Raw genomic sequence first — 21,692 nt, forward strand, 5'->3', positions numbered from 1 at the left:
GGAAGTACAACTACTTGTGGGGTAGCAGCCTGATGGCTGCACATCTTTTCTCCACTTAGTCACGGTACAGCTACTACTGCATAACAGCCCCTGAAGTAGTAAATATTTTGGGGTTTATTTTCAATTTAATATGCATAGTCCCTAAACCTGCATTCAGTGCATTTTCTCTTCTATTGTTTAAAAAGATCACACACACAATGTTTTACTCCACCTAAAATTAAATTAACTCCAAGCTTAAATGCACAATTGGTTGATTTTTTTTTTGAGCTCTGCCATGTGTACTTGTTTTCGTTAATCCTGCCAAGTATTTTTTGTAATGTTTTGCCTGCTGCTTTTCTATCTTAAAGCTTAGTCTGATGTAAACGTTTCACCAGAGAAGACTTGACTAAAGCAGTTAGCATCATGGCAAACTCAGAATATTTGTGTAAAACAACACTCTTGAATACTTTAGTTATGCTGAACAAATAGTGCTGCGAAGTTTGAATTAAAACTCCTAAATTTGTGTGCAGAAACATCAGGCAATTAGAAATTGCTCTGACTCTACAAAGACTACCTTTCTCCTCTACTTATGGTTGCTGCTTAATACAATTAAGATGGCACAGAAACAAAACCAAATGGGCATTAGAGCTCACTGAGGAAAACAGATATGAGTATTTTTTAACCAAAACTGGCAAAATTGTTGCTAAACTGTTGCTCTAGGATGATACACTGTAAGTTATACTGATGTTGCTTGAAATAACTTACTGCCTGTCACAAGAAACAAGTGCTTAAATTCATGATTACTTGATTAATTCTGAAATTCTGTGTAGTTAAGGTAGCATAAACTGTGTCCAAATATGTGCTATGAAAATAAGAAAAGATCAAAAGAGAATGTGTAGTAAGTCACATGCCCAACAAAAGTTTGGATTCGAGTACCTTCACTGAGCTGGCTAAGTCTAAGGCTTTTAAACTTGTGCAAAGATTTTACTCAGCTTTTAAGAGCCCTACAAGGTTTAGACCAGTGATTTTATTTGAAAGATGGCATTGTCAGAATTTGTCTACAGGTTTTCATTGTTGGATTTTTTTATTATTATTTCATCTGGTACTGAGGCTATTCTTGGGAAGTCTCAAGAAATGCAAGACTGCTACATGAATCTCAGGCATGCTTTAATTACATGAATTGGCACTCTTTTTTCTAGACGTCAGTGAAGTAATATGTTTTTATCTAGATGTGGACTCCAAAGATTTGTGGATTGCCCTTGTCCCATCACACCACCACATTTTGATTGTTTTCCTGGTATAATTTAACAAACATACATTCAGTTATGCCAACATAGATTTTTTTTGTTTGGTTTAATAACACTTCTGTTAATACAAGGACATCCATGAGGCCCAGCAAATGGAATCTCTACTGTACAGAAAGCCTTCAAGCAGTTTCTTCTGATATTGTTAAACATGAACATGTGTACAAAGCCTCAGAAGGGGGAGGCTGGGCTTCTCAAAATTTAAAAGAAAAGAAAAAGTCTCTCATTTCTGGTAACAGTAAGTGAATTTTTGCCACCACAGCACAGTTAACTGCTGTGCATAGTGTATTTCTAAAATAAAACGGAGGGAAGCATTCTGAAGCCACGATCAACTCGTGAAAAACCCTGCGTGGGAAGTGGCAGCACTTCCGCGTGGGGCCCAGCACTGCTGCGTGAGGCACAGGCCGCCGAGGCCGGGGTTTACGGGCGAATCCCTCCTACCCCAGCCATCGCCAGCCGCCCCATTTTCTCAGGAGCCTGTGCTGCCGCAGCTTGCTCCGGCCGTCCCGGCTCTACCCGGACGTGTCAGGCGGCGGACTCGGCCCTTCCCTCTCCCAACAACCCGTCTGAGGCACGGCTGAGCTCGGAGCCCTCCGCACAACCCCAGCGCGGCGCCGGTCAGCTTCGCTTCGCCTTCCTAGCGGCCACCCGCGTCCCGCAGCCCCGCGCTCCGCCATTTCCCGGCCGGGCGCCGCCACCCCACCCCAGCGCCCTCCCTCCCGCGCTGCCGCCGCCGCCTGCCGGAGCATGCGCTGCGCCCCGACTCATGCGCAGCGAGGGCGGCCGGGGCGCGCGCCTGCGCCGAGGGAGGCGTTCGGCGGCCGGAGGCGGCGGGGCGGGAGGCGGCGGCGGCGGGGCAGCGGCTCCAGGAACTGCTCCGGCTGCGCCGGGGAGGGGACGAGGAAACGCGCGGCGGCCCCATGGGGCCTTGAGGACTCGGGCCCGGTCACGGAGGGGTGGTTGCGCGGAGTCGGCGGGAGGATGGAGGGCCAAGGGGCCCCGGGCGCTGGCGGCGGAGAGGAGCCCCTGGGCTCCGGCAGGATGAACCCGAAGCGGGGCGGGCGCGCCGCGGAGGAGGAGAGCCGGAACAAGCCCAAGCTGGTGAGGGGCGGCGGGGAAGGAGGAAGGCGGGCGGGGGAGGCGGCCGGCCGCCGCCCTGCGGCTTCCCGGCGGGGGGGACGGGGGGCCCGGCGGGCGGCCGTGGGAATGGCGGACTTAGAGATAATAATAATAATAACAATAAAACAGCCCGTGAGGTTTGGGGGCGCTCCCGTAGGGACCGGGGACAGCTGGAGGGGGGGAGCGCTGCGGGCCTCGCGGGGCGCTGCCGGCGGCGGGGCCGGGGCCGGGCGCAGCTGGGGCCGCCCGGGCGGGGAGAGGCGCGGGGCCGGGCGCTGCTCGCTGCGGGAGCACCCGGCGCGTCGGCGGTGCTGATGCCAGCCGCGTGCTTCCCGAGGGAACTACGGAATTAATGCGGTTTTGTAGTGCTTTTTGGGGGCGGTGGCGCGGGCAGGAAAATTTTTGGAAAATTTCCGGAAAATTTCCATTTCCCTTTTTTTTTTTTTTTTTTTTTTTTTTGTAATCAGTGGAGGCCAGCTTTTGAATCAAATCCCCTTTAGGGCTATGGATTCTGCCTGATAACCTGAAGCATAGGTGCATTTCACAGCCAACAGTACTGCAGTGTATCGCAAGTTATAAATGCGGGAGCAGCAAAAATGGTTACTGCATCAGTGTTTACTTGGAATCGTTAATTTCGGTACTCACGTTTATTTGGGTTTATACTGAAGTAGTATATTTCAACTTAGTCTTCTAATTGGATTTCCAGAAAAGCAGTGTAGTGGATGCTTAAAGCTTACTGGACTCTTGGTGGTGAATATAGTCCGAGTTACAAACTTTATTGTATAACCTTGCAAGGCTTTTCACGGGTAATAGTAAAACTTAGTTAATAGCTGTGTGCTCCCACCTTGTAGTCCTCTTCTCAAGTATAGTACAGAAGAACCTTGGGCTGATTAGCTTGGAAACTCCTTTTTTTTTCTTGTTGAAAACTCAATTGGAATGCGTGGAGGGAAGATATTAAATTCATAATGTATAATGCCTTAAAAATATACTGAAAGTGGCGATTATTTACACGGATGTCAGAAAGAATATTAAATAACTTGCTGTATTAAAGGTGACTGTATATCTTAAGAAAACATAACCAAATATTCTGTTTTATTTTGTTTAATGGTGTTACTAGAAACAAGCTCTTACTTCCTTATACAGTATGAATAAAAACAAACTTTGTACCTAAACTATCTAGAAAAGCTGCTTGTATGCCCCTTTGGGGAAGTGATTTAAAAAAAGAAATTTGTATGTCTGTGGCTCCAGAAGAGGTGGAGCTGGGAAAGCCAAAATTATTTTGGGGGGGGGAGAGGGATTCTTGGAGGAGATGTAGGTTTTCTGCTTCCCATCCACGTCCATCTAAAGGTAAAAGGGAGGCAGCAGTGCTTGATGTGGTTTAGTATAATGGTGTGGGTTTCTTCATTTTTGTCTTTTAAAAGGAGTAAAGCCTCATTTACTCCCAGTCAGTCAAGAAAAAATGCCAGGAAGACTAGACTACCGAGATATAATCTGTGCTAGTAATGAAAAAGATGGTTTGAATTACAAATCAGTGCAAATAAAATTTTTGATATGCTGGAGGAAAGGGCTGCCATTCGCAGGGACCATGTCAGGCTTGAAAGGTGGGCTTGTGTGAACTGTTAAATTCAGCATGGCCAAGTGCAAAGTCTTGGACCTGGATTTGGACAATGCCAAGCACAAATCCAGGCTGGGCAAAGAGTGGGTTGAGAGACCTGATGAGAAGGACCTGGGGGTGTTGGTTGATGAGAAGCTTGACATGAGCCAACAATGTACGCTTGCAGCCCAGAAAGCCAACCATACCATGGGCTGCATCCAAAGCAGCATGTCTGACAGGGCAAGGGAGGGGTTTATCCCCCTCTGCTTTCACGAGACCCCACCTGGAGCACTGCATTCAGCTCTGGGGCTCCCAGCTAAAGATGGATGTGGAAGTATTAGAAGGAGTCCAGAGGAGGGCCACAAAGATGATCAAGGGGCTGGAGCAGCTCTCTTATGAACACAGGCTGAGAGAGCTGGGATTGTTCAGCCTGGAGAAGAGAAGGCTCCAGGGAGACCTTATAGCAGCCTTCCAGTACCTAAAGGGGCCTACAGGAAAGCCAGGGAGGGACTCGTTGTCAGGGTTGTAGTGTTGGGACAAAGGGTAATGGCTTTAAAATAAAAGAGGGGAGAGAGATATGAAATATAAGGAAGAAATTCTTCACCATGAGGGTGGTGAGGCCTTGGCCCAGGCTGCCCAGAGAAGCTGTAGAAGCTCTGTCCCTGGCAGTGCCCAAGGCCAGGCTGGATCGGCTGTGGGCACAGAATCACAGAATTTCAGGGATTGGAAGGGACCTTGAAAGATCATCTTGTCCAATTCCCCTGCCGGAGCAGAAATCTCTCAATCACGTCACACAGGAACGCAAACTGGTAGGTTTTGAATGTCTCCAGAGAAGAAGACTCCACAACTCCCCTGGGCAGCTTGTTCCAGTGCTCTGTCACCCTCACTGTAAAAAAGTTTCATCTCATATTTAAGCAGAACATCCAGTGTTCCAGCTTGCACCCATTGCCCCTTGTCCTGTCACTGGGTGTCACCAAGAAGAGTCTGACCCCATCCTCCTGACAGTCACCCTTTACATATTTATAAACGTTAATAAAGTCACCCCTCAGTCTCCTCTTCTCCAAGCTAAAGAGACCCAGCTCCCTCAGCCTTTCCTTGTAAGGGAGATGCTCCACTCCCTTAATCATTCTCGTGCCTCTGTGCTGGACTCTCTCAAGCAGTTCCCTGTCCTTCTTGAACTGAGGGGCCCGGAACTGGACGCAATGTTCTAGATGTGGTCTCACTAGGGCAGAGTAGAGGGGAAGGAGAACCTCTCTTGACCTACTAACCACACCCCTTCTAATACACCCCACATTGACATTGGCCTTGGCCACAAGGGCACAGTGCTGGTTCATGGTCATCCCGCTGTCCACCAGGACCCTTAGGTCCCTCTCCCCTTCGCGGCTCTCCGGCAGGGCAATCCCCAACTTATACTGGTGTCTGGGGTTGTTCTTGCCCAGATGCAGGACTCTACACTTGCCCTCGTTTATTTCATTAAGTTTCTCCCCACCCAATTCCCCAACCTGTCGAGGTCCTGCTGGATGGCAGCACAGCCTTCTGGCTTGTCAGCCGCTCCTCCCAGTTTAGTGTCATCAGCAAACTTGCTGACGGCGCGCTCCATTCCCTCATCCAAGTCATCAATGAATATACTGAACAATACCGGTCCCAGTACCGACCCTTGAGGGACTCCACTAGATACAGGACTCCAACTTGACTCCGTCCCATTAACCACAACCCTCTGGCTTCTTCCCTTCAGCCAGTTCACAGTCCACCTCGCTACCTGATCATCCAGACCACGCTTCTGCAGTTTAGCTGTGAGGATGCTGTGGGAGACGGTGTCAAAGGCTTTACTGAAATCAAGATTCACTGTGTCCACTGCCTTTCCATCATTTATTCGCCTGGGCTCGTGGGAGGTGTCCTTGCCCATGGCAGGGGGTTGGAACCAGGTGACCTTTAAGGTCTCTTCCAACACAAACAGTTCTCTGAAATAATTCTGTGATAGATAATTAAATTGATGTATATTCACACACACATAATTGAAGATGGGCTGTATTAGAACTCGTTTTTCTTTTTTCTGCTTTGGGTCGTTTTGGAAGTCATTTAAGTTTAATATAACTTGTTGAATTTAACAGAACTGCACAATTAGAATTTAGCTCCCGCTTTTGTACTAGTAGTATGTAAACTGGAGTATTTTCTTAAAATTTAATAGCCTAGTTTGAGCACCTTGACACATTGCAGCTGGTGGAAGAGTTCTGATTTCTTTTTTTTTTCCACATCACTTTGTGCTGTCACAAGGACTGGAGGTGGGAATGAGTGCCCAGTTTTTTTTTGTCATTATTTTTGTTTGCAGTGAAATGGGCAGGAAAAAATTAAATTGCTTTGGCAAACAATCATGTGATCTCGTGCCAGCCCTGAGGATAGGCTGGCATGCGACAACAGTGAACAGCCACATTCTTAGCTTGGTTTGGCAACATGCTTGTTTTGCTTGTTTAAAAGTATGCCTGTTGTACTAGGGGAAACAGACTAAGGTTGTCAGGGAAATTGCTGGCATTTGTATTTGTTAGTCCTTAACTTGGACATTGTTTGTTGTTCTTAACACTGGAAGTATCTATTGGCTACATAGGAAACAGTTAAGTGCTTGAAAGTGTTGGGTCTGATAGGACATAGCTGTCATAGCTTTGCTGAACCCAAAGACTCTTCCAGTTCTTTATCATCTTCAGTCTTCTGGGGGTTTAAAGCCAGGAGTTTTACAGAAGTTCATGCTATGAGAATGGGAGACAGTGGTTATAAACTGGAACAAGAGAGATTCTGACTAGGTATGAAGGGAGAAGATCATTTGAAGGGTGATCAAGCTCAGGTTGACCAGAGATACTTGGAATATTGATTCTTGGGTGTTTTCATTTGGTTTCATTTGCACCAAGGTGTTTCCTTGGGTGCAAACCTGGACAAAGCAGCTTGGCTTGAGCAGCTTGGTTTGATTCTTATCTTGGCCCTGCTTTTTGAGGATCAACATAGAATTAGGACTAGACACCTGAGATCCTTTCGAATGTGATGATATGAATCAGTGCTTGAAAAGGGATATTATAACAGGATATGTGGTGTTTCCTGGCTATTTGAATGCTGTCTACCTAGAAGTTACTATGGTCAATATTTTTTGTCTGAGTTGTGTTTTATAATATATCCTGTTGGTTTTGTATTGGCATAAATAGAAGTATATCTGTGCATATAGTGGCTAAGTACCATGGTAAAAGCATGCTGCTTTACCCCCAAGTTAATTTCAGATTCGTGTGTTAGTTGTTCAGTGATAGATGCTTCACTTAGCTACAAACTTTATTTCTGAAAAGGGCTGTGGTGTATCATGCTGTCTTTAACAGTAGATTGAGAGAGAGAGCTTCTATACCATGGGGTAAAAAAATAAAACCTTGGGGGTAGGAGAAAGGTTATTTAATTGGAATGCAAGTAGATCTGATGATGTGGTTTTGATGATTCATCCTACAAGGAGCAACTCATACTTTAGTTTAAAAGTAGAAATCATTTATGCTTCATATTGAAGCCTTTTTAAACAGTGTGAGCTTTGAGATGAATCAAAAAGTATAGACCCAGGATTCTGACTAATGTGCTACAAACTAGAGTCAAAAAGTGGAATAAAAGCCTTATCAAGCAGCTTAAATGCAGAAGTAAACTGAATGTACTTGGCAGATGGGTGGAGTAACATAGCTAGGAAACGTACGTCAGGGCAGGAATGCAGGGCAGAAATGAGCTGTCAGTAGTATCGGTCACCCTTGGGCAGTGCTCTGTAGGAACACCACCTCGTTTACCTCAGGCTGCTGGGTGTCATTCTCCCGTGGCGAGAGAATGTGTTCTTTGCGCAGGAAAGAACACATAAGAAAAGACTTATAATTCGTGAATTATGAATCATGTTAGGCAAAGATTTTGGCAAATGAATAAAATAAATTACATTTGAGATCACAGCGTCTCAGTAAAATTAGTGAATGCCTGTAGAGGATTCTCGCTTCAAGTATATGCCTGAAATACACCTGAAATGTGTATGTTTTAGAAGGCGCTTGGTGTGCTTAGATCAAAGTAAAGATATTCCAGCAACTGAAGAGTGGTATTGATGTCTTAAAAAAACTTGCTTATGTTGTAGAAAAGGATACTGATCGGGCACTAGTTCTAATATGGTAGAGCAGGACATACTTAGTGCTGACTAGCTTTAGCTTGTAATGTGATTTGATATTGACACTGTTTAAATGAAGTGATACTTACAGTGATAAGCCTATCTGTTTGTGGTAATTAAACTTCCTGAGCTACTACTTGTAAGACAAAACTGTAGAGCTATTCTATACGGTACAGGAAGCTTTGCAAACAAACCAGATTTCACCGAGGCAACGCAGAAGAGGATTACCATGAAAACTAACAGCATGCATATCATACTGTGGAGTGGTGCTTTCGTCATACCGGAGTGATGCTTTCTGAGAGTTGAAGCATTGTGGTGTCCAATATCCTAGTTAGAGTACAAACTTTTGTTTTTGTATTGCAAATAGTCTGTTAAGCATTAATGATACTGTGATTGCTGATGACCCAGTAGAAGGAAGAGGTTAAGGCTTAAAAATGTTGGGTGGGTTACAAGAAGACTTCATGTTTTCCACATCAATTGCAATTCTTTAGGGGTAAACAATAATGGCTAATAAAATTGCTCTAATTCTTTTCATCCCTGCCCAATTCTAGAGGCCAAGTAGAGGAAAAGATGTCCGTTGCTGCTGAAGCAACTGACAATTTCAGTTGGTTATTCATCAGTTTACTTGTTTAACCTTAAAACCACAAGAAGTTAGGAAATGACTAAAATGAATGGTTTTACATAGTTCCTTACAACTTGCGTGCCATGGTCATTCTTTAAATTCGGTATCTTTTATTATTTAATAACTTCATTTTGGAGGAAATAACTTTACCATTATAACCCTTTATAATAGCAGAGAAGATAATTTTTAGAGAACATTAACAATTGAAAGGCATTCTCTGTCTGTGTACTAGCTGAAAAGTTTCAAGTAGGCAAAACTAATTTGGACCAGGGTAAACTTACATGTTACTTTGTATCAAACTCATCACTTTCTTGTGAATGAAGTAGCTTTTTCCTGCAGTTTTAGTAAAGTATCTGTAGGTCTCCTGATTTCAAGCCTAACTTTCTATTAGGTAAATAAACTGAGTCTTGCTGAACAAAAGTAGTAATAACAGTTTGTAAAGTTTGTTACCTACTAATTGGTTGTATGGAGGAAAGGGATGACAATCAATGAAATGCTGAAGTAGTTGCTTATTTTTTCAGAAAGTCTCTTGAACTGAACACCTAGCCAACGTCTGTGACTTTGAACAGACTGTGTGCTGTTTAGGCATAGAACGTTAAAGGTGGCCTTAAAAATATTTGTTCAAAGGCAGAGAAGAGGAGACTATCAGCTATTCTTGGACAGCATTGCTCGCCTAGTCTCTGTGCTGACCTCAGTGCTATTCTGACCATTCTGTTTGGCACTAATGAGGTGAAGAGACTGATCCAGTCAAAAATCTCCTGTATTTATTTTCTTCTTTGACTATTTACTAGAATTCCTTTTCCTTCAGTTTATCTAAGTTCATGCATTACCACTGTTAAATATGATTGACTATTTGTCAGTCATCTTGTGATAGTTTGTGATGCAAAGTACTTTGGTCAGGAGAAATTTTAGTTCTGTAGTGATTATTCTTTCAGTTAGTAGTGTGGCAAGAGCTAATGATGGTTATTAGAATATTGACCTTCGAGGATGTGTGGGTTTTTTTTTGATGAGTGTAGCTCTTGTGAGGAATAAATACTAAGACAATGTGAGGTTCAGTAGATTCTAGATACATGTAGTTATTTCTTGTACAGTATAGTTTCTTTTTGCTTTTCTGTTACATTTTGGTTCTTCATATTCTGCTGTTATATATGTGTATAGCTATAGAATTGAAGTTGCTTTAAAAATAACTGTGTCTTCATAATGGAACTGAGCTGGATGTTTGCATTTGATTGCATGAGGAGATGAGAACATTGCAGTTATTAATCTTAGTTACATGCAGTGTTCCAGTTGCATTGCAGTAGGGAAGTATTTGCTTAAGGAAGAAAAAAGAAGAGTGTTTGGGACTGCAGTGGTCATCAGTGGTGTAGATGGGGAAAATAATCAAATTCTATTTCTTAGTGTACTTCGATTGTCAAGCTAAGCATATATGCTGATGCCATATGCAGTTAGCTTTTTGAGCCACACACAACATAGCATTGCAGAGTTGCATTTATTTTGGACTTAATTTTCATTTCAAGTCTAATAGTCTTAGCAATTAATACTTTAATGGTCTTTCTTGAATACCATTGTATTTATGAAAAAAGAACAGGAATTTGGATAGTTGAGTGTCAGATACATCTCATGCTTTGCTTGATAGGAGGTGTAGCTTTTAAGTGGGCTTTCTTAAGCTTCTTTTACTAAAATACTAGACGTGAGAAGTTCATCTGAATAATTTTAAAAATCTTTTAAGATACCCACACAGCTTTTTGTACATATATTTTGTGCCTGGGGGGAAAAAAAGTGCCAGGTATGCTTTATTAGAGAACTGTTCATGTGTTTGCTATTGTACTGGTATTGGGCAGGATTGCTTGTCAATATCAGCATATTCTGTTTACTGCACCTAGAGCAAGCAAATAAATTGGTTTTGGTTTGGAAGAAAATCTGGAAGTGTTTTTTTCCTGGGAAAATAGACTGAAATCACTTGTTAGATTAATCACTTCAATAGTCATTGGATCAACTTCTGGGACTTCATTACAAGTGACTGCAGTAAAGCTCCTGGTGTGGTAAATGGATCGTTTAAATGCTTATTGAGCTGACTGCATGTTTCTTGCTTTTCTGCCAACTGTGCCTGTCGGGGCCATATTAAGCCCTGTATCTCTGCGGCTTATTTTTAAAAAATACATCTACTTGACTTCTGAGCTCTGAGTTTTTAAGGAACTTGGCTTTTTTTTTTTTTTTTTTTCTTTTAATACCATTATTGTGGAGTGCTTTTGAAAAAAACGTTCTGGAATGCTTATATTGGAAAAAACATGTCAAAGCAATCCTTGATATAGTAAGTGCCAACTTGATCTCAATTTGATGCTTGCACGCAAGCTATGAATTGAGCTTTTTTGCTTTCAACGTAGTGTCAGTACAAAGCTAGTTTGCTAGATAGCAACACTTGGTGTGCATCAAATTGCTGTGCATCTTCCTTCCCTGTCCTGTGCTCTCCTGAGTGCAAGCAGCTGATCTTTTCCTTTAGGTATGTTGTGGAGCTGGTCAGACTGAGTAAAAGCTATTATAAAGCTATTGAGTTTGGTCAATTAAGAGTAATGAGAATAAGCCACCACCTTTTACCTCCCATTTCCTAAAGCGACTTTTTTTAACTTTAGAAGGCTTATCTTCACTTTTACTGAAGTAGGGTCTTTACCCTTTCATAGACATGGAGCCCTTTTAACTACAACCATATGCCTTTAACCTGGGGTTAATCCTTTGTTGCAAGTTAGGTATTTTGTTTTAAGATGAACAGTGACTGGTTAACTTGGAGAGAGTTCTTCTGAAGTCATTGAGATACCGGTTTGATTTGAGAAAATTCTCCAGTCCTTATGCACAAACCTTGCATATTGTTTTTCATTCCTGCTTACTTGCTTCCCATTTGGCAGTGCATGAAGGTGTATATAGTCTAATTATCCCAGTGAAGTGACAGTCTCAGTTTCTGTATACTTTCCTTACTGCTATATGCAGAGACAGTTTTGAGAAGACTCTTAACTGAGTATGTTATTGGTTTCCTGGAACACCTCTTGCTCTTGTGAGTACACTAGACAGTAAAATAAATATTACAGTCTACTTGATGATTCCTTTGCTACCATTTGAGGAGAGGATTAAAAAAAAGTAGAACGTTGCTGTTGGGAGAGGATTTATATACTTAACAATAAAGCAGAAGACCCATAGTAAGTTGCAAAAGCTAACAAAGCCCATACACTGAAGAATACAATCAAATATTGGGCAGCTCCTTGAAAATTGAGAATTTTACGTTTGATAGACTTTGAAGAAGTGAGGGCATGTATATTTGTTTTTAATATTTAAAAACAAAGCAAACCACACCACCAGAATACCACAGAACTCAGCCAACCAAAAACAGAGCTTGCAAAGGAACTGGCAGTGGAAGGGATGCAGTGAGCCAAAGGAGTGGGAATTACCCTCGAACACTGTTCATTTTGTCTGTACCCAGTAATCGTGGACCATGGTCACAGTGGTCATGTCAACAACTCCTTAGAATATTGTTCTTTCTTCCAAGACAATTCCTAGCAAAGAGCAAATTTTTGGTTGGCCAGTATTTGGTCCCTTCATAAACAAGTTGATTGTAAAGTTGCTTTTTTTTTTTTCTCCAATAATAGATTTGATCATACATTTAATATAATGGTAAAACTTGGGAAAACGAGTAATGCTGCTGTAGCAATGGACTTTAGCTTTTCCTTGAAGAACAGAAATTTTAGGTTCAGTAATAACCAGCATACGTAGACTACAGTGCAACTCAGTAGTCAAAACAGTGGGTTAAACTGAATTTACAGCTGCTGAGATACAAACAGGGGCTTTCTCCTCCTTTTTGTATTCTTTCCTGTTTATAGCAGCTTCCTGAGAAGATTGTTTGTCCTACAGGGAAGTAGGAAATGAAGTAGCATGTGAATAGGGAGGAATTATATTGTACATAATAATGGAGAAGCCAGTAGGATCATTGGACTACAGTACAGTTGAGAGTTCCTGTTAAGAAGGAGCAGGAATTCATGATTCCAGGTGCTTGTAATGGGTTGTGAGGAAAGTATTAAATGCTGCTAGAGGGGAAGGTAAGCAAAACAGTTTGTCATAATACTGAAGAGTGGTATGTGCTTAAATTACCCATGTGAATTTTATTAAATCTTTACCATGATTTCATGAAACAAATATTTTAATGTAAAATGTTAACTGATAGGATTATTGTTTATCTCAAAAGTCATTCAGGAATTAGCTTCAATCTCAGTATACTGTCAGCAAACCTTAATGGAGGTACTGTTTTATCAAGCTTTTTCTGAAGTTCAAATAGGAATGCACAGATTAGTCATTTAAAAGGTCAGAAGCAAACCATATTCAGTTTACAGATGGAAACTTTATCAAAGCCTACTGCTGTACCTTTACCTGTGTAGTTTGGGAACGGCTCCACCAGTCTGTAAATAAGTTGAACGTATGAAGTGCTATATAAAGAACTCACCAGTCATGTAGCATACTGGTATAAACTGCTGATCCTGTGCTGCTTTAAGGAGAACTTGTCTGATATGGTTGATGTAGAAACTTGGTGGAAACTATTTGGATTCTAGCACTAGCTCTGGAAAATGTCAGAACTTATTTTTATCTTCCTTTGCACTGGGCTAATGTGAAAACTGTCCCTTTCTAATAGGCTTTCTGAATTATTATTTTTTTACAATTGTCTAAGCTGATCCAACTGGTGGCTTTCCCAGTGCCACCCTTGCCCTTGTGTCTCACAACCAGCAATTTTATTGGCTTAAACTGCTGTGGAGCTACACCTTTTAATTTTGCTCTGATTTTGAAGCTTACTTATGAACATCAATGACTCATTGTCTGAAACAAGCTTATTTTGAGCTACAAATAACAAAAGTTTCTTGAAGGAGTTGAAGAAAATTCATCTAAGTTTCTTTACAGTTACTATTTTCATCTTCTGAATTAGGTTGCTTTTTGGCAAAGGCTTTTTTATGTCATCTGGAAAAATGCTGTTTCTTGATTAGTCCATTTGCTTTTGGAGTGTTAATAGTGTTCTGTCAAATCAGACAAAAATAAGGAAACCATTTCAGTTTCTCTCAACCTGCTGTTGAAGTCAGACCAGAAAGCTTCCTAGGATCTGTGTATTCCCCTTGCACAGGGATGGAGTGTGAAGGTGCACCTTTCCTTCATCCCTTGAGGATCAGCAAATAGCATTTGTGAGGGCCACTGTACGCTATTAATGTGCCTCTAGCCTGTGTCTCTCTTCCCTCCTATCTGGGAGCAGTGCAGATGTGTTCAATGTTCTAGCTCTATCATTAAAGGCTTGGTGCCCTCTGCTGTTAATAATGACCACCCTGGGTGACCTTCTGGCTTTGACGCGGAGCTGTGTATCTTATTTTCCTAGTATTGCTTAATTCTAAATGATCAGTCTCCTCTTGAATGTGGGAAGAAAGTACAGTAATCAGGGAATGCCAGAGAGCTTCCTGCAACCAGGCTGAGAGGATGGCCATAAGTTAAAAAACACTTTTCATTGAGCCAAGTTTTCCAATGTCTCTTTCAGGGATTGAAGTCCGTGTAATTTCAAAAAAAAAAAAAGTCATCTTCTCTTGACTTTCTGGTTTTTTTAAACTAAGAAGGTCAAGTTTCAGTTTGCTTCACCTGAAATTGTAGCCTGTGGTCAGAAGAGGGTATTACAGCACACTGTGATTTTGGTGAGTGGCAAGCAGTAGAGTAAAAACTGCTTGTAGGTTTAGAAGCTACCCAGCTGATTGATCACTGTTTCAATATATATGTGTGGTAAACTGTGAGTTGCTTTTAATTTTATTTTTGTGGTGAAAGTGAGAATCTTGAGTGTAACAGCTCTGAACACAGATAACTACTGTTTAAATATAATACAGTGTTTATGAGTTATCTTTGCAACTTAGAATTCGTGGCCAGCTCCCATGTGATCTGGAATGCTTTGCTAATAAAGAAATTAGAAAAAGATGAAAAACATATACTTGCTGTGATTTTAACATTAAAAGCTAATCATCTCAAATCATTTTATTCTTTAAATGTTGATATTATTACTTCAGTAGTCTGAACTGAGCTTTGATGAGCAAATGGTGATCTTTATACCAATAGATGTAGTGAGCTGTTGTAAAAATTTCTTTGCAGTCCCTGTTAGGACATGAGCAAGGTTGAAACTGACCTTTTAAGATAAAAGAATTGAGTGGTGCAATTGTATTAGTATATGCTGTTCTTTTTTGGAGTGCCTTATTATGATTTGTCTGTAGTGGGATACTAACAGCAATACACTAAAACTGGGTGGAGTAAATATTTTTAATTATTGGTGGAATGGAAAGGCATTCTATTTGAAAAAAGCTCTGTCACTTAATTCCACCTTCACTGAAAAGACTTAGGTAAATCAGTAGGAATTTGTGCTTTGATACAGGAATTGGTGAAGTTCCATAGTTTGTGCTAATATTAACAAGCAGGGAGGAAAAGAGATGATATCATAGAATCATAGAATATCCCCAGTTGGAAGGGACCCATAAGGATCGTCAAGTCCAACTCCTATGCTGACCTCTTAAATTTTGTGGTTTTATGTATCAACATTAATATCTTTTATTTGCAAATGTTTAATCATAAAGGTTCTTGCAAAACCTTTTGCCTTTGAGATACTGTTAAAATCAGGAAGTTTGTGTCTTTAACAAGCTAGGAAAGGATTGATCTCTTTTCGTCTTGTAATGCTCTGGCCATCTTATAGGGGGCTGAAAGACTAATGCTAGAGGACTGACTCTAAACACTGTGATATCTCAAGCTTTCTTCTAGGGAGGTAAACTACTTTTCATTTAGGTTCTTAAATCAGTCTGAAAGCAATAGTTACAAGACAGTGTGATTTGCTTCTTAGTGTAAGAGACTGTCAAAACTGTGTGTCAGTGAGAATCTACAGGCATATAACTACCTTACTTCTGCCTCCAGCTACTTGCGGTTTCACTTCTACCTGTTAAATGTGTTGCTTATCTTGAGTATCTACTGGCAGCAGCATAGTTTGTGCACCGTAAGGAGTTCTGAGAAGTGGGCTTGATGTCTGGGGGAAAAAAAAAAAAAGAAGTTGTGTGGTATCTTGCTTTAGTATTCAGTATTTTGTCCAGAGGATTTTGAGTGACAAATGCAATATAAATGTAGAGATGGAGTAGATTATCCTGCTGGAGGTTCTGGGAGAGATTGACAGTACTTAAATAAAGGGAGAGCAGGGGGAATGTTCCTAGTACAAGTGATTGCTAAAGCATTCTGAGTTCTAGAACTTCTTGCTTACATAGATGTCTCTGGATTGAAATCATGGTTGAATTTTACTTCTCTTGGACTTGTTGATGAACAATCTGCATTAAGAAAGTCTGTTGGAATAAAGAAATCTTAGTTTTGATTTCAAGTTTAGAGTATTAATTCTTCTTTTAACTCCATGCTAAATCCACACAGTGAAACTAGAGGAGAACTGTAGGGTGGAAGGAAGAGGTTTGAGATGTTGCAGTTATGAAGGAGAAGGATTGGTGTAAATATCTGGACTAGAAAGACATTTTATTCTAGCTGTCTCTGCTGACTCTGGCTGGGATGGAGTGAATTTTTTTTTTTTTTTGTAGCACTCCTTGTGGTGTTGTCTTCTAGATTTGTGATCAAAACAGTGTTAACATACTGGTGTTTTAGCTTTCGCTGAACAGTGCTTTCAGTGTCAAGTTCTCTGTTGTTGTTGTTTCTTACTGTCTCTTTCCAGCAGCCAAGGGCAGGGACACCTCCCACCAGATCAGGTTGCCCAGGGCCTCATCCAGCCTGGTCTTGAGCATCTCCAAGGATGGGGCATCCACAGCTTCTCTGAGCAGCCTGTGCCAGTGTTTCACCACCCTCTGAGTGAAGAATTTCCTCCTAACGTCTAGTCTAACTCTCCCCTCTTTTAGTTTAAAATCATTCCCCCCCTTGTCCTGTCATTATCTGCCTGAGTAAAAAGTTCATTTCCATTCAGGTTTTGAAGTGTGAACCTATTGTCTCTCCTTCATGCCTTGACCCTTCTTCCAGTATTTCTATATTCTTGCACATTTCTTTGTCTTCAGAAATATAATAATGGCAACTGTAGCTGAGACAGAAAGTGGAATTAAAACCAGTATTGTGTATTAACATCTTCCACCAGGGGAAATAAAATATTATATGGTATATGTTGAACGGTTACAAGTTCATTTCCACTAATATTGAACTAATTTGAGCACCTTGAACGTCTTGGCTGGTGAGAGCATAACCAAGGAGCAAAGAGTCCTTCTGCCCAAGGATTGCTGGTTAGAAGCAGTGACTTGTAGGGCTGTGTCACTGACCCGTTACTGCACTTTTTCAGATACAGCAATTGTTTTTCTTTTTTTTTTTCCTCCTAGGTAATGCTTATTAACCTACTCTTCCTTGATGTGATTGTTGATAATGGTAGTGCAATAAAGATTGCTTTCTTGGCTGATAAAGATACGACACTTGTGATCTGTGTCAGCAGGTTTTTACTACTGTTAGTGAAAAAGTGAGAATAGGGAGGCATAGATAATAGTGACTGGTTTTAACATTACTTCTTCAATCAATTTATGGTACTCACTATTGAGAGTATTGAGGTGAATTTAGGAGATGAGACAGTGCTAAAATGATATAAGGATCAAAAAGCTAGGGTACAGTAAATTCTCAGCTCAAATCTCGACAGCTGTCAAAACTGAGATTGTCATAGCTATTTGCTGATTCAGCTTATTCAAAGTTTGTCTTGGAAAGCTGTTTAAAGAGAGATTGCATTTATTTATTTATTTATTTATTTATTTATTGCGGAATAGTAGAGGTGTTAGTTATACATGCTGCAGTTTTGTGAGTTAACTGGTTGAAAGACAGGGTGAAAGGGGATATAAGCCTGTTTTTTTTGATAACATACATCAGGTTCCATACTCATGTAGTTGTGCTTGTGTTAGAACACTTCCTGAAATTTTGGGTGCTTTTTAAATGTTAGGATAGATGGAATATAGACTTTACTCTAAAACAGTAGGTAATTTTGTCTTGTTTCTTTGATTTGTGTGTGTGTCTTTTTTTAATAGAATATCCAAATAAAAACTTTGGCAGATGATGTGGTAAGGTCTTCGGAATATCTTAATTTGCAACGATAACTACACACTGCATGCTATTTTATTCCAAATGTTGTGGACAATATAACATGTTCTTATAAGGATATTAAGTGTTGGGTTTTAGAAAAATCAGTTACTATACTTAAGGACCTTCACTTATAACTTCAATTGAAGAAAAGTTGTTAAAGATGTTTCTCCAAATTGTTATCGTTAACCATATTCTAAATGCTTTGGTAATACTGTAGATGTGTTTAAACTTTCTGGAAGTAACTGGTGTTATTTCTTTTGGCCTTCTTTTTAACAGTAAAGGGTCTGCAGTGTTTCTTTGAAGTTAGTAACTACATGATTCAAGTGGAACTATTTTGGCTAATAATAGTACACTGTATGTTGAGGAACTTTGTATTCAATAGCACCAAGGAGATAATTTTGAATACTTGCATATACTTGATATTATTTCATAATTTCAAAATAGATTGCAGTAAAACTATCAAATTCTATTTTCTATGTATGATAGTTAAGCCATGCTGGCTATTTAGTCATCACTTACATACCTGAAGCGAAGAAATTGTGCCTAGTAATCATACGTAAAATTCATTTATGTCTTTAAAGCAATCTTACATCACAATCTGATTAAACAAATTTATTGTTAATGATGTGTATTTCAAATGGATCACAGTACAGTGAAATTGATCGTGAATTACTTCTTCATAACTGCTGAAAGGGCACTTTAATGTAAGTGAGGAGTAAAACTGCATTTGATGTATATTGGTTAATTTTGGGTGTTGTTTTGCCAGCATTATGTTACATATTGTAGCCTTTTCAGTAGGATATGTCCTAATTTTAATTTCAAAGAAGCGTAACTATTCTTGTCAGGGAAAAATGTGATTAGTGTAAAATGGTTGCATTTTTTAAAAATTTGACAATATCCTTTTAGGTAATGTGTTTCTGTCCACAAATGTAAGACTTCTAAGGAGGGGGGGGGGAAAGAATCTAAACCCACTCCTCTCAAAACCACAAACACAAAAAAATAACTTCCCAAAAGTTCAAAGGACATGCAGCTTATCTGGGGATACTTCAGGTTCAAAAGTACAACAGTCTCAAATAGGATCTCAAAACAAAACCTACAAACAAAAACAAAACCCTGAAACAAACAAACAAAAAAAACACTACTACCACAACAAAATGAAACAGGATAAATAAATGAACAACTGCTCTTGCCTGTCTTCAAACGCAATTAATCAAATTTCTCCCTTCCAGATTGGACTAATTTAAAATTAATCTGTTTCCTACAAATGAAATAGTCCTTTGGATTTTTCACACCTCGCATATGTTAATTATAGACAACATAAATTTTGTTTTATATGTCTTGATAGATAGTGCAATAAACGCTATGAATGATACTGGTAACCCTACGTAAGCTGCTGGTAAATGAAAGCACATCTTAATAAGGCTGTTCCTTGCCTAAAACAAATATACTAGTATTTGTTGATGCAAACAGTTAATTTACAAAATTTCTATACATATAACATTCCATTCATATGTATGTTCATACGTGTGTGTATATATATATACACCTATCTATAAAGATGGTTTTACTGAAGTAAAAAATTTCTAAGTCTGTATCTAACTCTATTTAGGATAGAGTTAGATATTAAATAATACGATAACAAATGGCCTTATGAGGAAGGTGTGCTTGTTGGTTGTTTCCAATATTAACAAATTAACGGAATAAGCATGCTTAAAAAAAAAAAGTGTGTGGGGGGGGTATAAGGCATAAACCAAGTCAGTGTTAACCAGTGAAATGTCGTGGCAAACTATATGGTATGCTTTCACTAATGTCCTTTATGTGTATTTAACTATGGATGGCTGCTTTTATGTGAGTAATCTTTTACCTGGCTTTTTAAAATTACATGCTAATTTCAGGAGTCTGTGCTCAAAAGCACTTCAAGGAGTTGTGAACTAGGAGCATTAATTCCTCTATGAACTTTATTTTACTTCAGCAGGATTTTTTTTATAAGCCTGATGAACTTGAGTGGCTCCTTCCCAACGCTGGCTTTTTCAGTTGTCCTCCAAAGGCTTATAGCTCTTCAGGTGAAGGAACATTGGACATGACCTTTGTGGTACCATGTTTACTCACTATGAGAATAATTAGGGAGTAATGACAGAAGATCAACTCGAGATTTTGAAATGCTAAGAATTTAATGTAGATGGTATACTTTTGAAACTGTTAGGAAGTCATACTGCATTTGCATGTAACCTGTTGTGAATCTACCTGAAATATTTTTTTTTTTTCTGTGAAAACTAATCTCTGAATGTAAGAGAATTATTACTTAAAGTAGTTTGAATTTTATCTCCGCTGCTGAGATGAACTAAAAATATGCGTGTATTACTATCATGTAATTGAGTTAATGTCTCTGTTTTCATATGTTTCTGTTTGTCTCTGCTTATTTTTAAATGGGTATCTTTACAGCGTGACAGAATAACAAGCTTCAGAAAATCAGCAGTGAAAAAAGAGAAACCTCTTATTCAGCATCCTATCGATGCTCAACCAACTATAAGTGAAATCCCACTTTCCCAGGCACTTGTTGATGAACGTTGCATGAACTTATCAGAAAAAGAAGTTATGGATCTCTTTGAAAAAATGATGGTAAGATGACATGCCAAATTGTTTTATGAGATTTTCATGTTATTAATGTAGTAGTAAGTTTAAAATGTTGTTTTGGAAGTTCTGGTATGTAAACAGCTGAATAACTCTGAGTGATGGGATCCTTTCTGTACAGGTTTCTTAGACTACTTCTTCAGAGAAAATAAAGGGAAAAAGGAGAAAAAAAAGTGGGAGAAACTGGGGATTATTTCATTAAGATAATCTCTGTATGCCTTAGTTGTGGTAGTTAGACACTGCTGTTGAGGGATTGTTTTTAATAAACTTAAGTAAATACCTTTGGAAAATAATAATTTCCATTAATTCTCAATTATATAATTATTCAAAGCTGAATTTTATATAATCCTGATCATTTTTTCTTAGGTGAACTTGTCAAGGTTTGTGATTCCACTCACAAGCATGCTTTCTATTAGTAGTATAGAAACAAACTTTAGAAATAGATGTGTACTAATTCTGTCATGCACATTGGTGTTGGTACACAAAGCATCAGGAAGGGCAACCTTTTGAGATTGCTTTAGGTACTGTTTTCTGTATCATTCTTGAAAATTGTCATAAATTTCCACACAGCCAGCATGGCCTAAGACCTGTCCCATTCCATTGCACAGTTCTCTTCTTAATGAAGCTTGTTTGAAAGACTCTCATTTTTGTTTGAAAGACAATCATTTGCTTGATTTGCTTATTACATTAAAGGATTCCTTTTTGACTTTTCCAAGTAATGTTAATTGAAGGAGACAATAGACCAGTCTTCCAGAGACTAGTGGTTCTCTGAAAAACCTATTGACTTTAAGTTCTTGCAGTAGCGTTGAATGGTCTTAGCTGCTAATCTGATGTAACCTTGATTTTTAATGGCAAGACAGTCATGGCTAGTAACGGCTGCATTTTTTATTTAATTATTAAGTTGAAGCAGGCATTTACACATATTACATATCTAGTAGGGTATTTGGATTTTCAAGGTTGTTTTAAATACATCAGTTGGAACATACATCTACCCCAGTGGCAAGCTAATAGTACATGTAATCTGAGCCTTCTGGGTAGAAGCAATGTTGCAGGAACATTGTTAGTTGTAATAAAATTTGTGGTTTTATTAAAAAAAAAAAAAGGCACGGGAATGTGATGAGAGTTAATACTTATGTAATGAGTATTGTCGTCTGT

The 21,692-nt window shown here is 39.7% G+C and overlaps 1 protein-coding gene across 7 annotated transcripts in view; it reads left to right on the forward strand.

Moving 5' to 3' along the window:
• The first annotated feature begins 2,015 nt into the window (after positions 1-2,015).
• The window catches only part of DIAPH2 (diaphanous related formin 2), a 189,308-nt gene continuing 169,631 nt past the window's right edge, over positions 2,016-21,692 (forward strand). For 3 of the 7 annotated variants that reach the window (XR_013938807.1, XM_080553621.1, XM_080553622.1), the window contains exons 1-3: positions 2,016-2,384; positions 17,852-17,884; positions 20,349-20,525. Coding sequence is in view for 6 of the 7 variants with exons in the window: in XM_080553621.1 (XP_080409747.1) it covers positions 2,031-2,384; positions 17,852-17,884; positions 20,349-20,525 (564 nt within the window). In the remaining variant the exon portion in view is untranslated. Of the gene's footprint in view, positions 2,385-17,851; positions 17,885-19,878; positions 19,970-20,348; positions 20,526-21,692 lie in introns of those variants that run through there. The other 4 variants (XM_080553623.1, XM_080553624.1, XM_080553625.1 and 1 more) reach the window with 3 other exon arrangements.

Source organism: Anser brachyrhynchus (assembly GCF_964034855.1).
Source record: "Anser brachyrhynchus genome assembly, chromosome: 13".
Lineage (NCBI taxonomy): Eukaryota > Metazoa > Chordata > Aves > Anseriformes > Anatidae > Anser > Anser brachyrhynchus.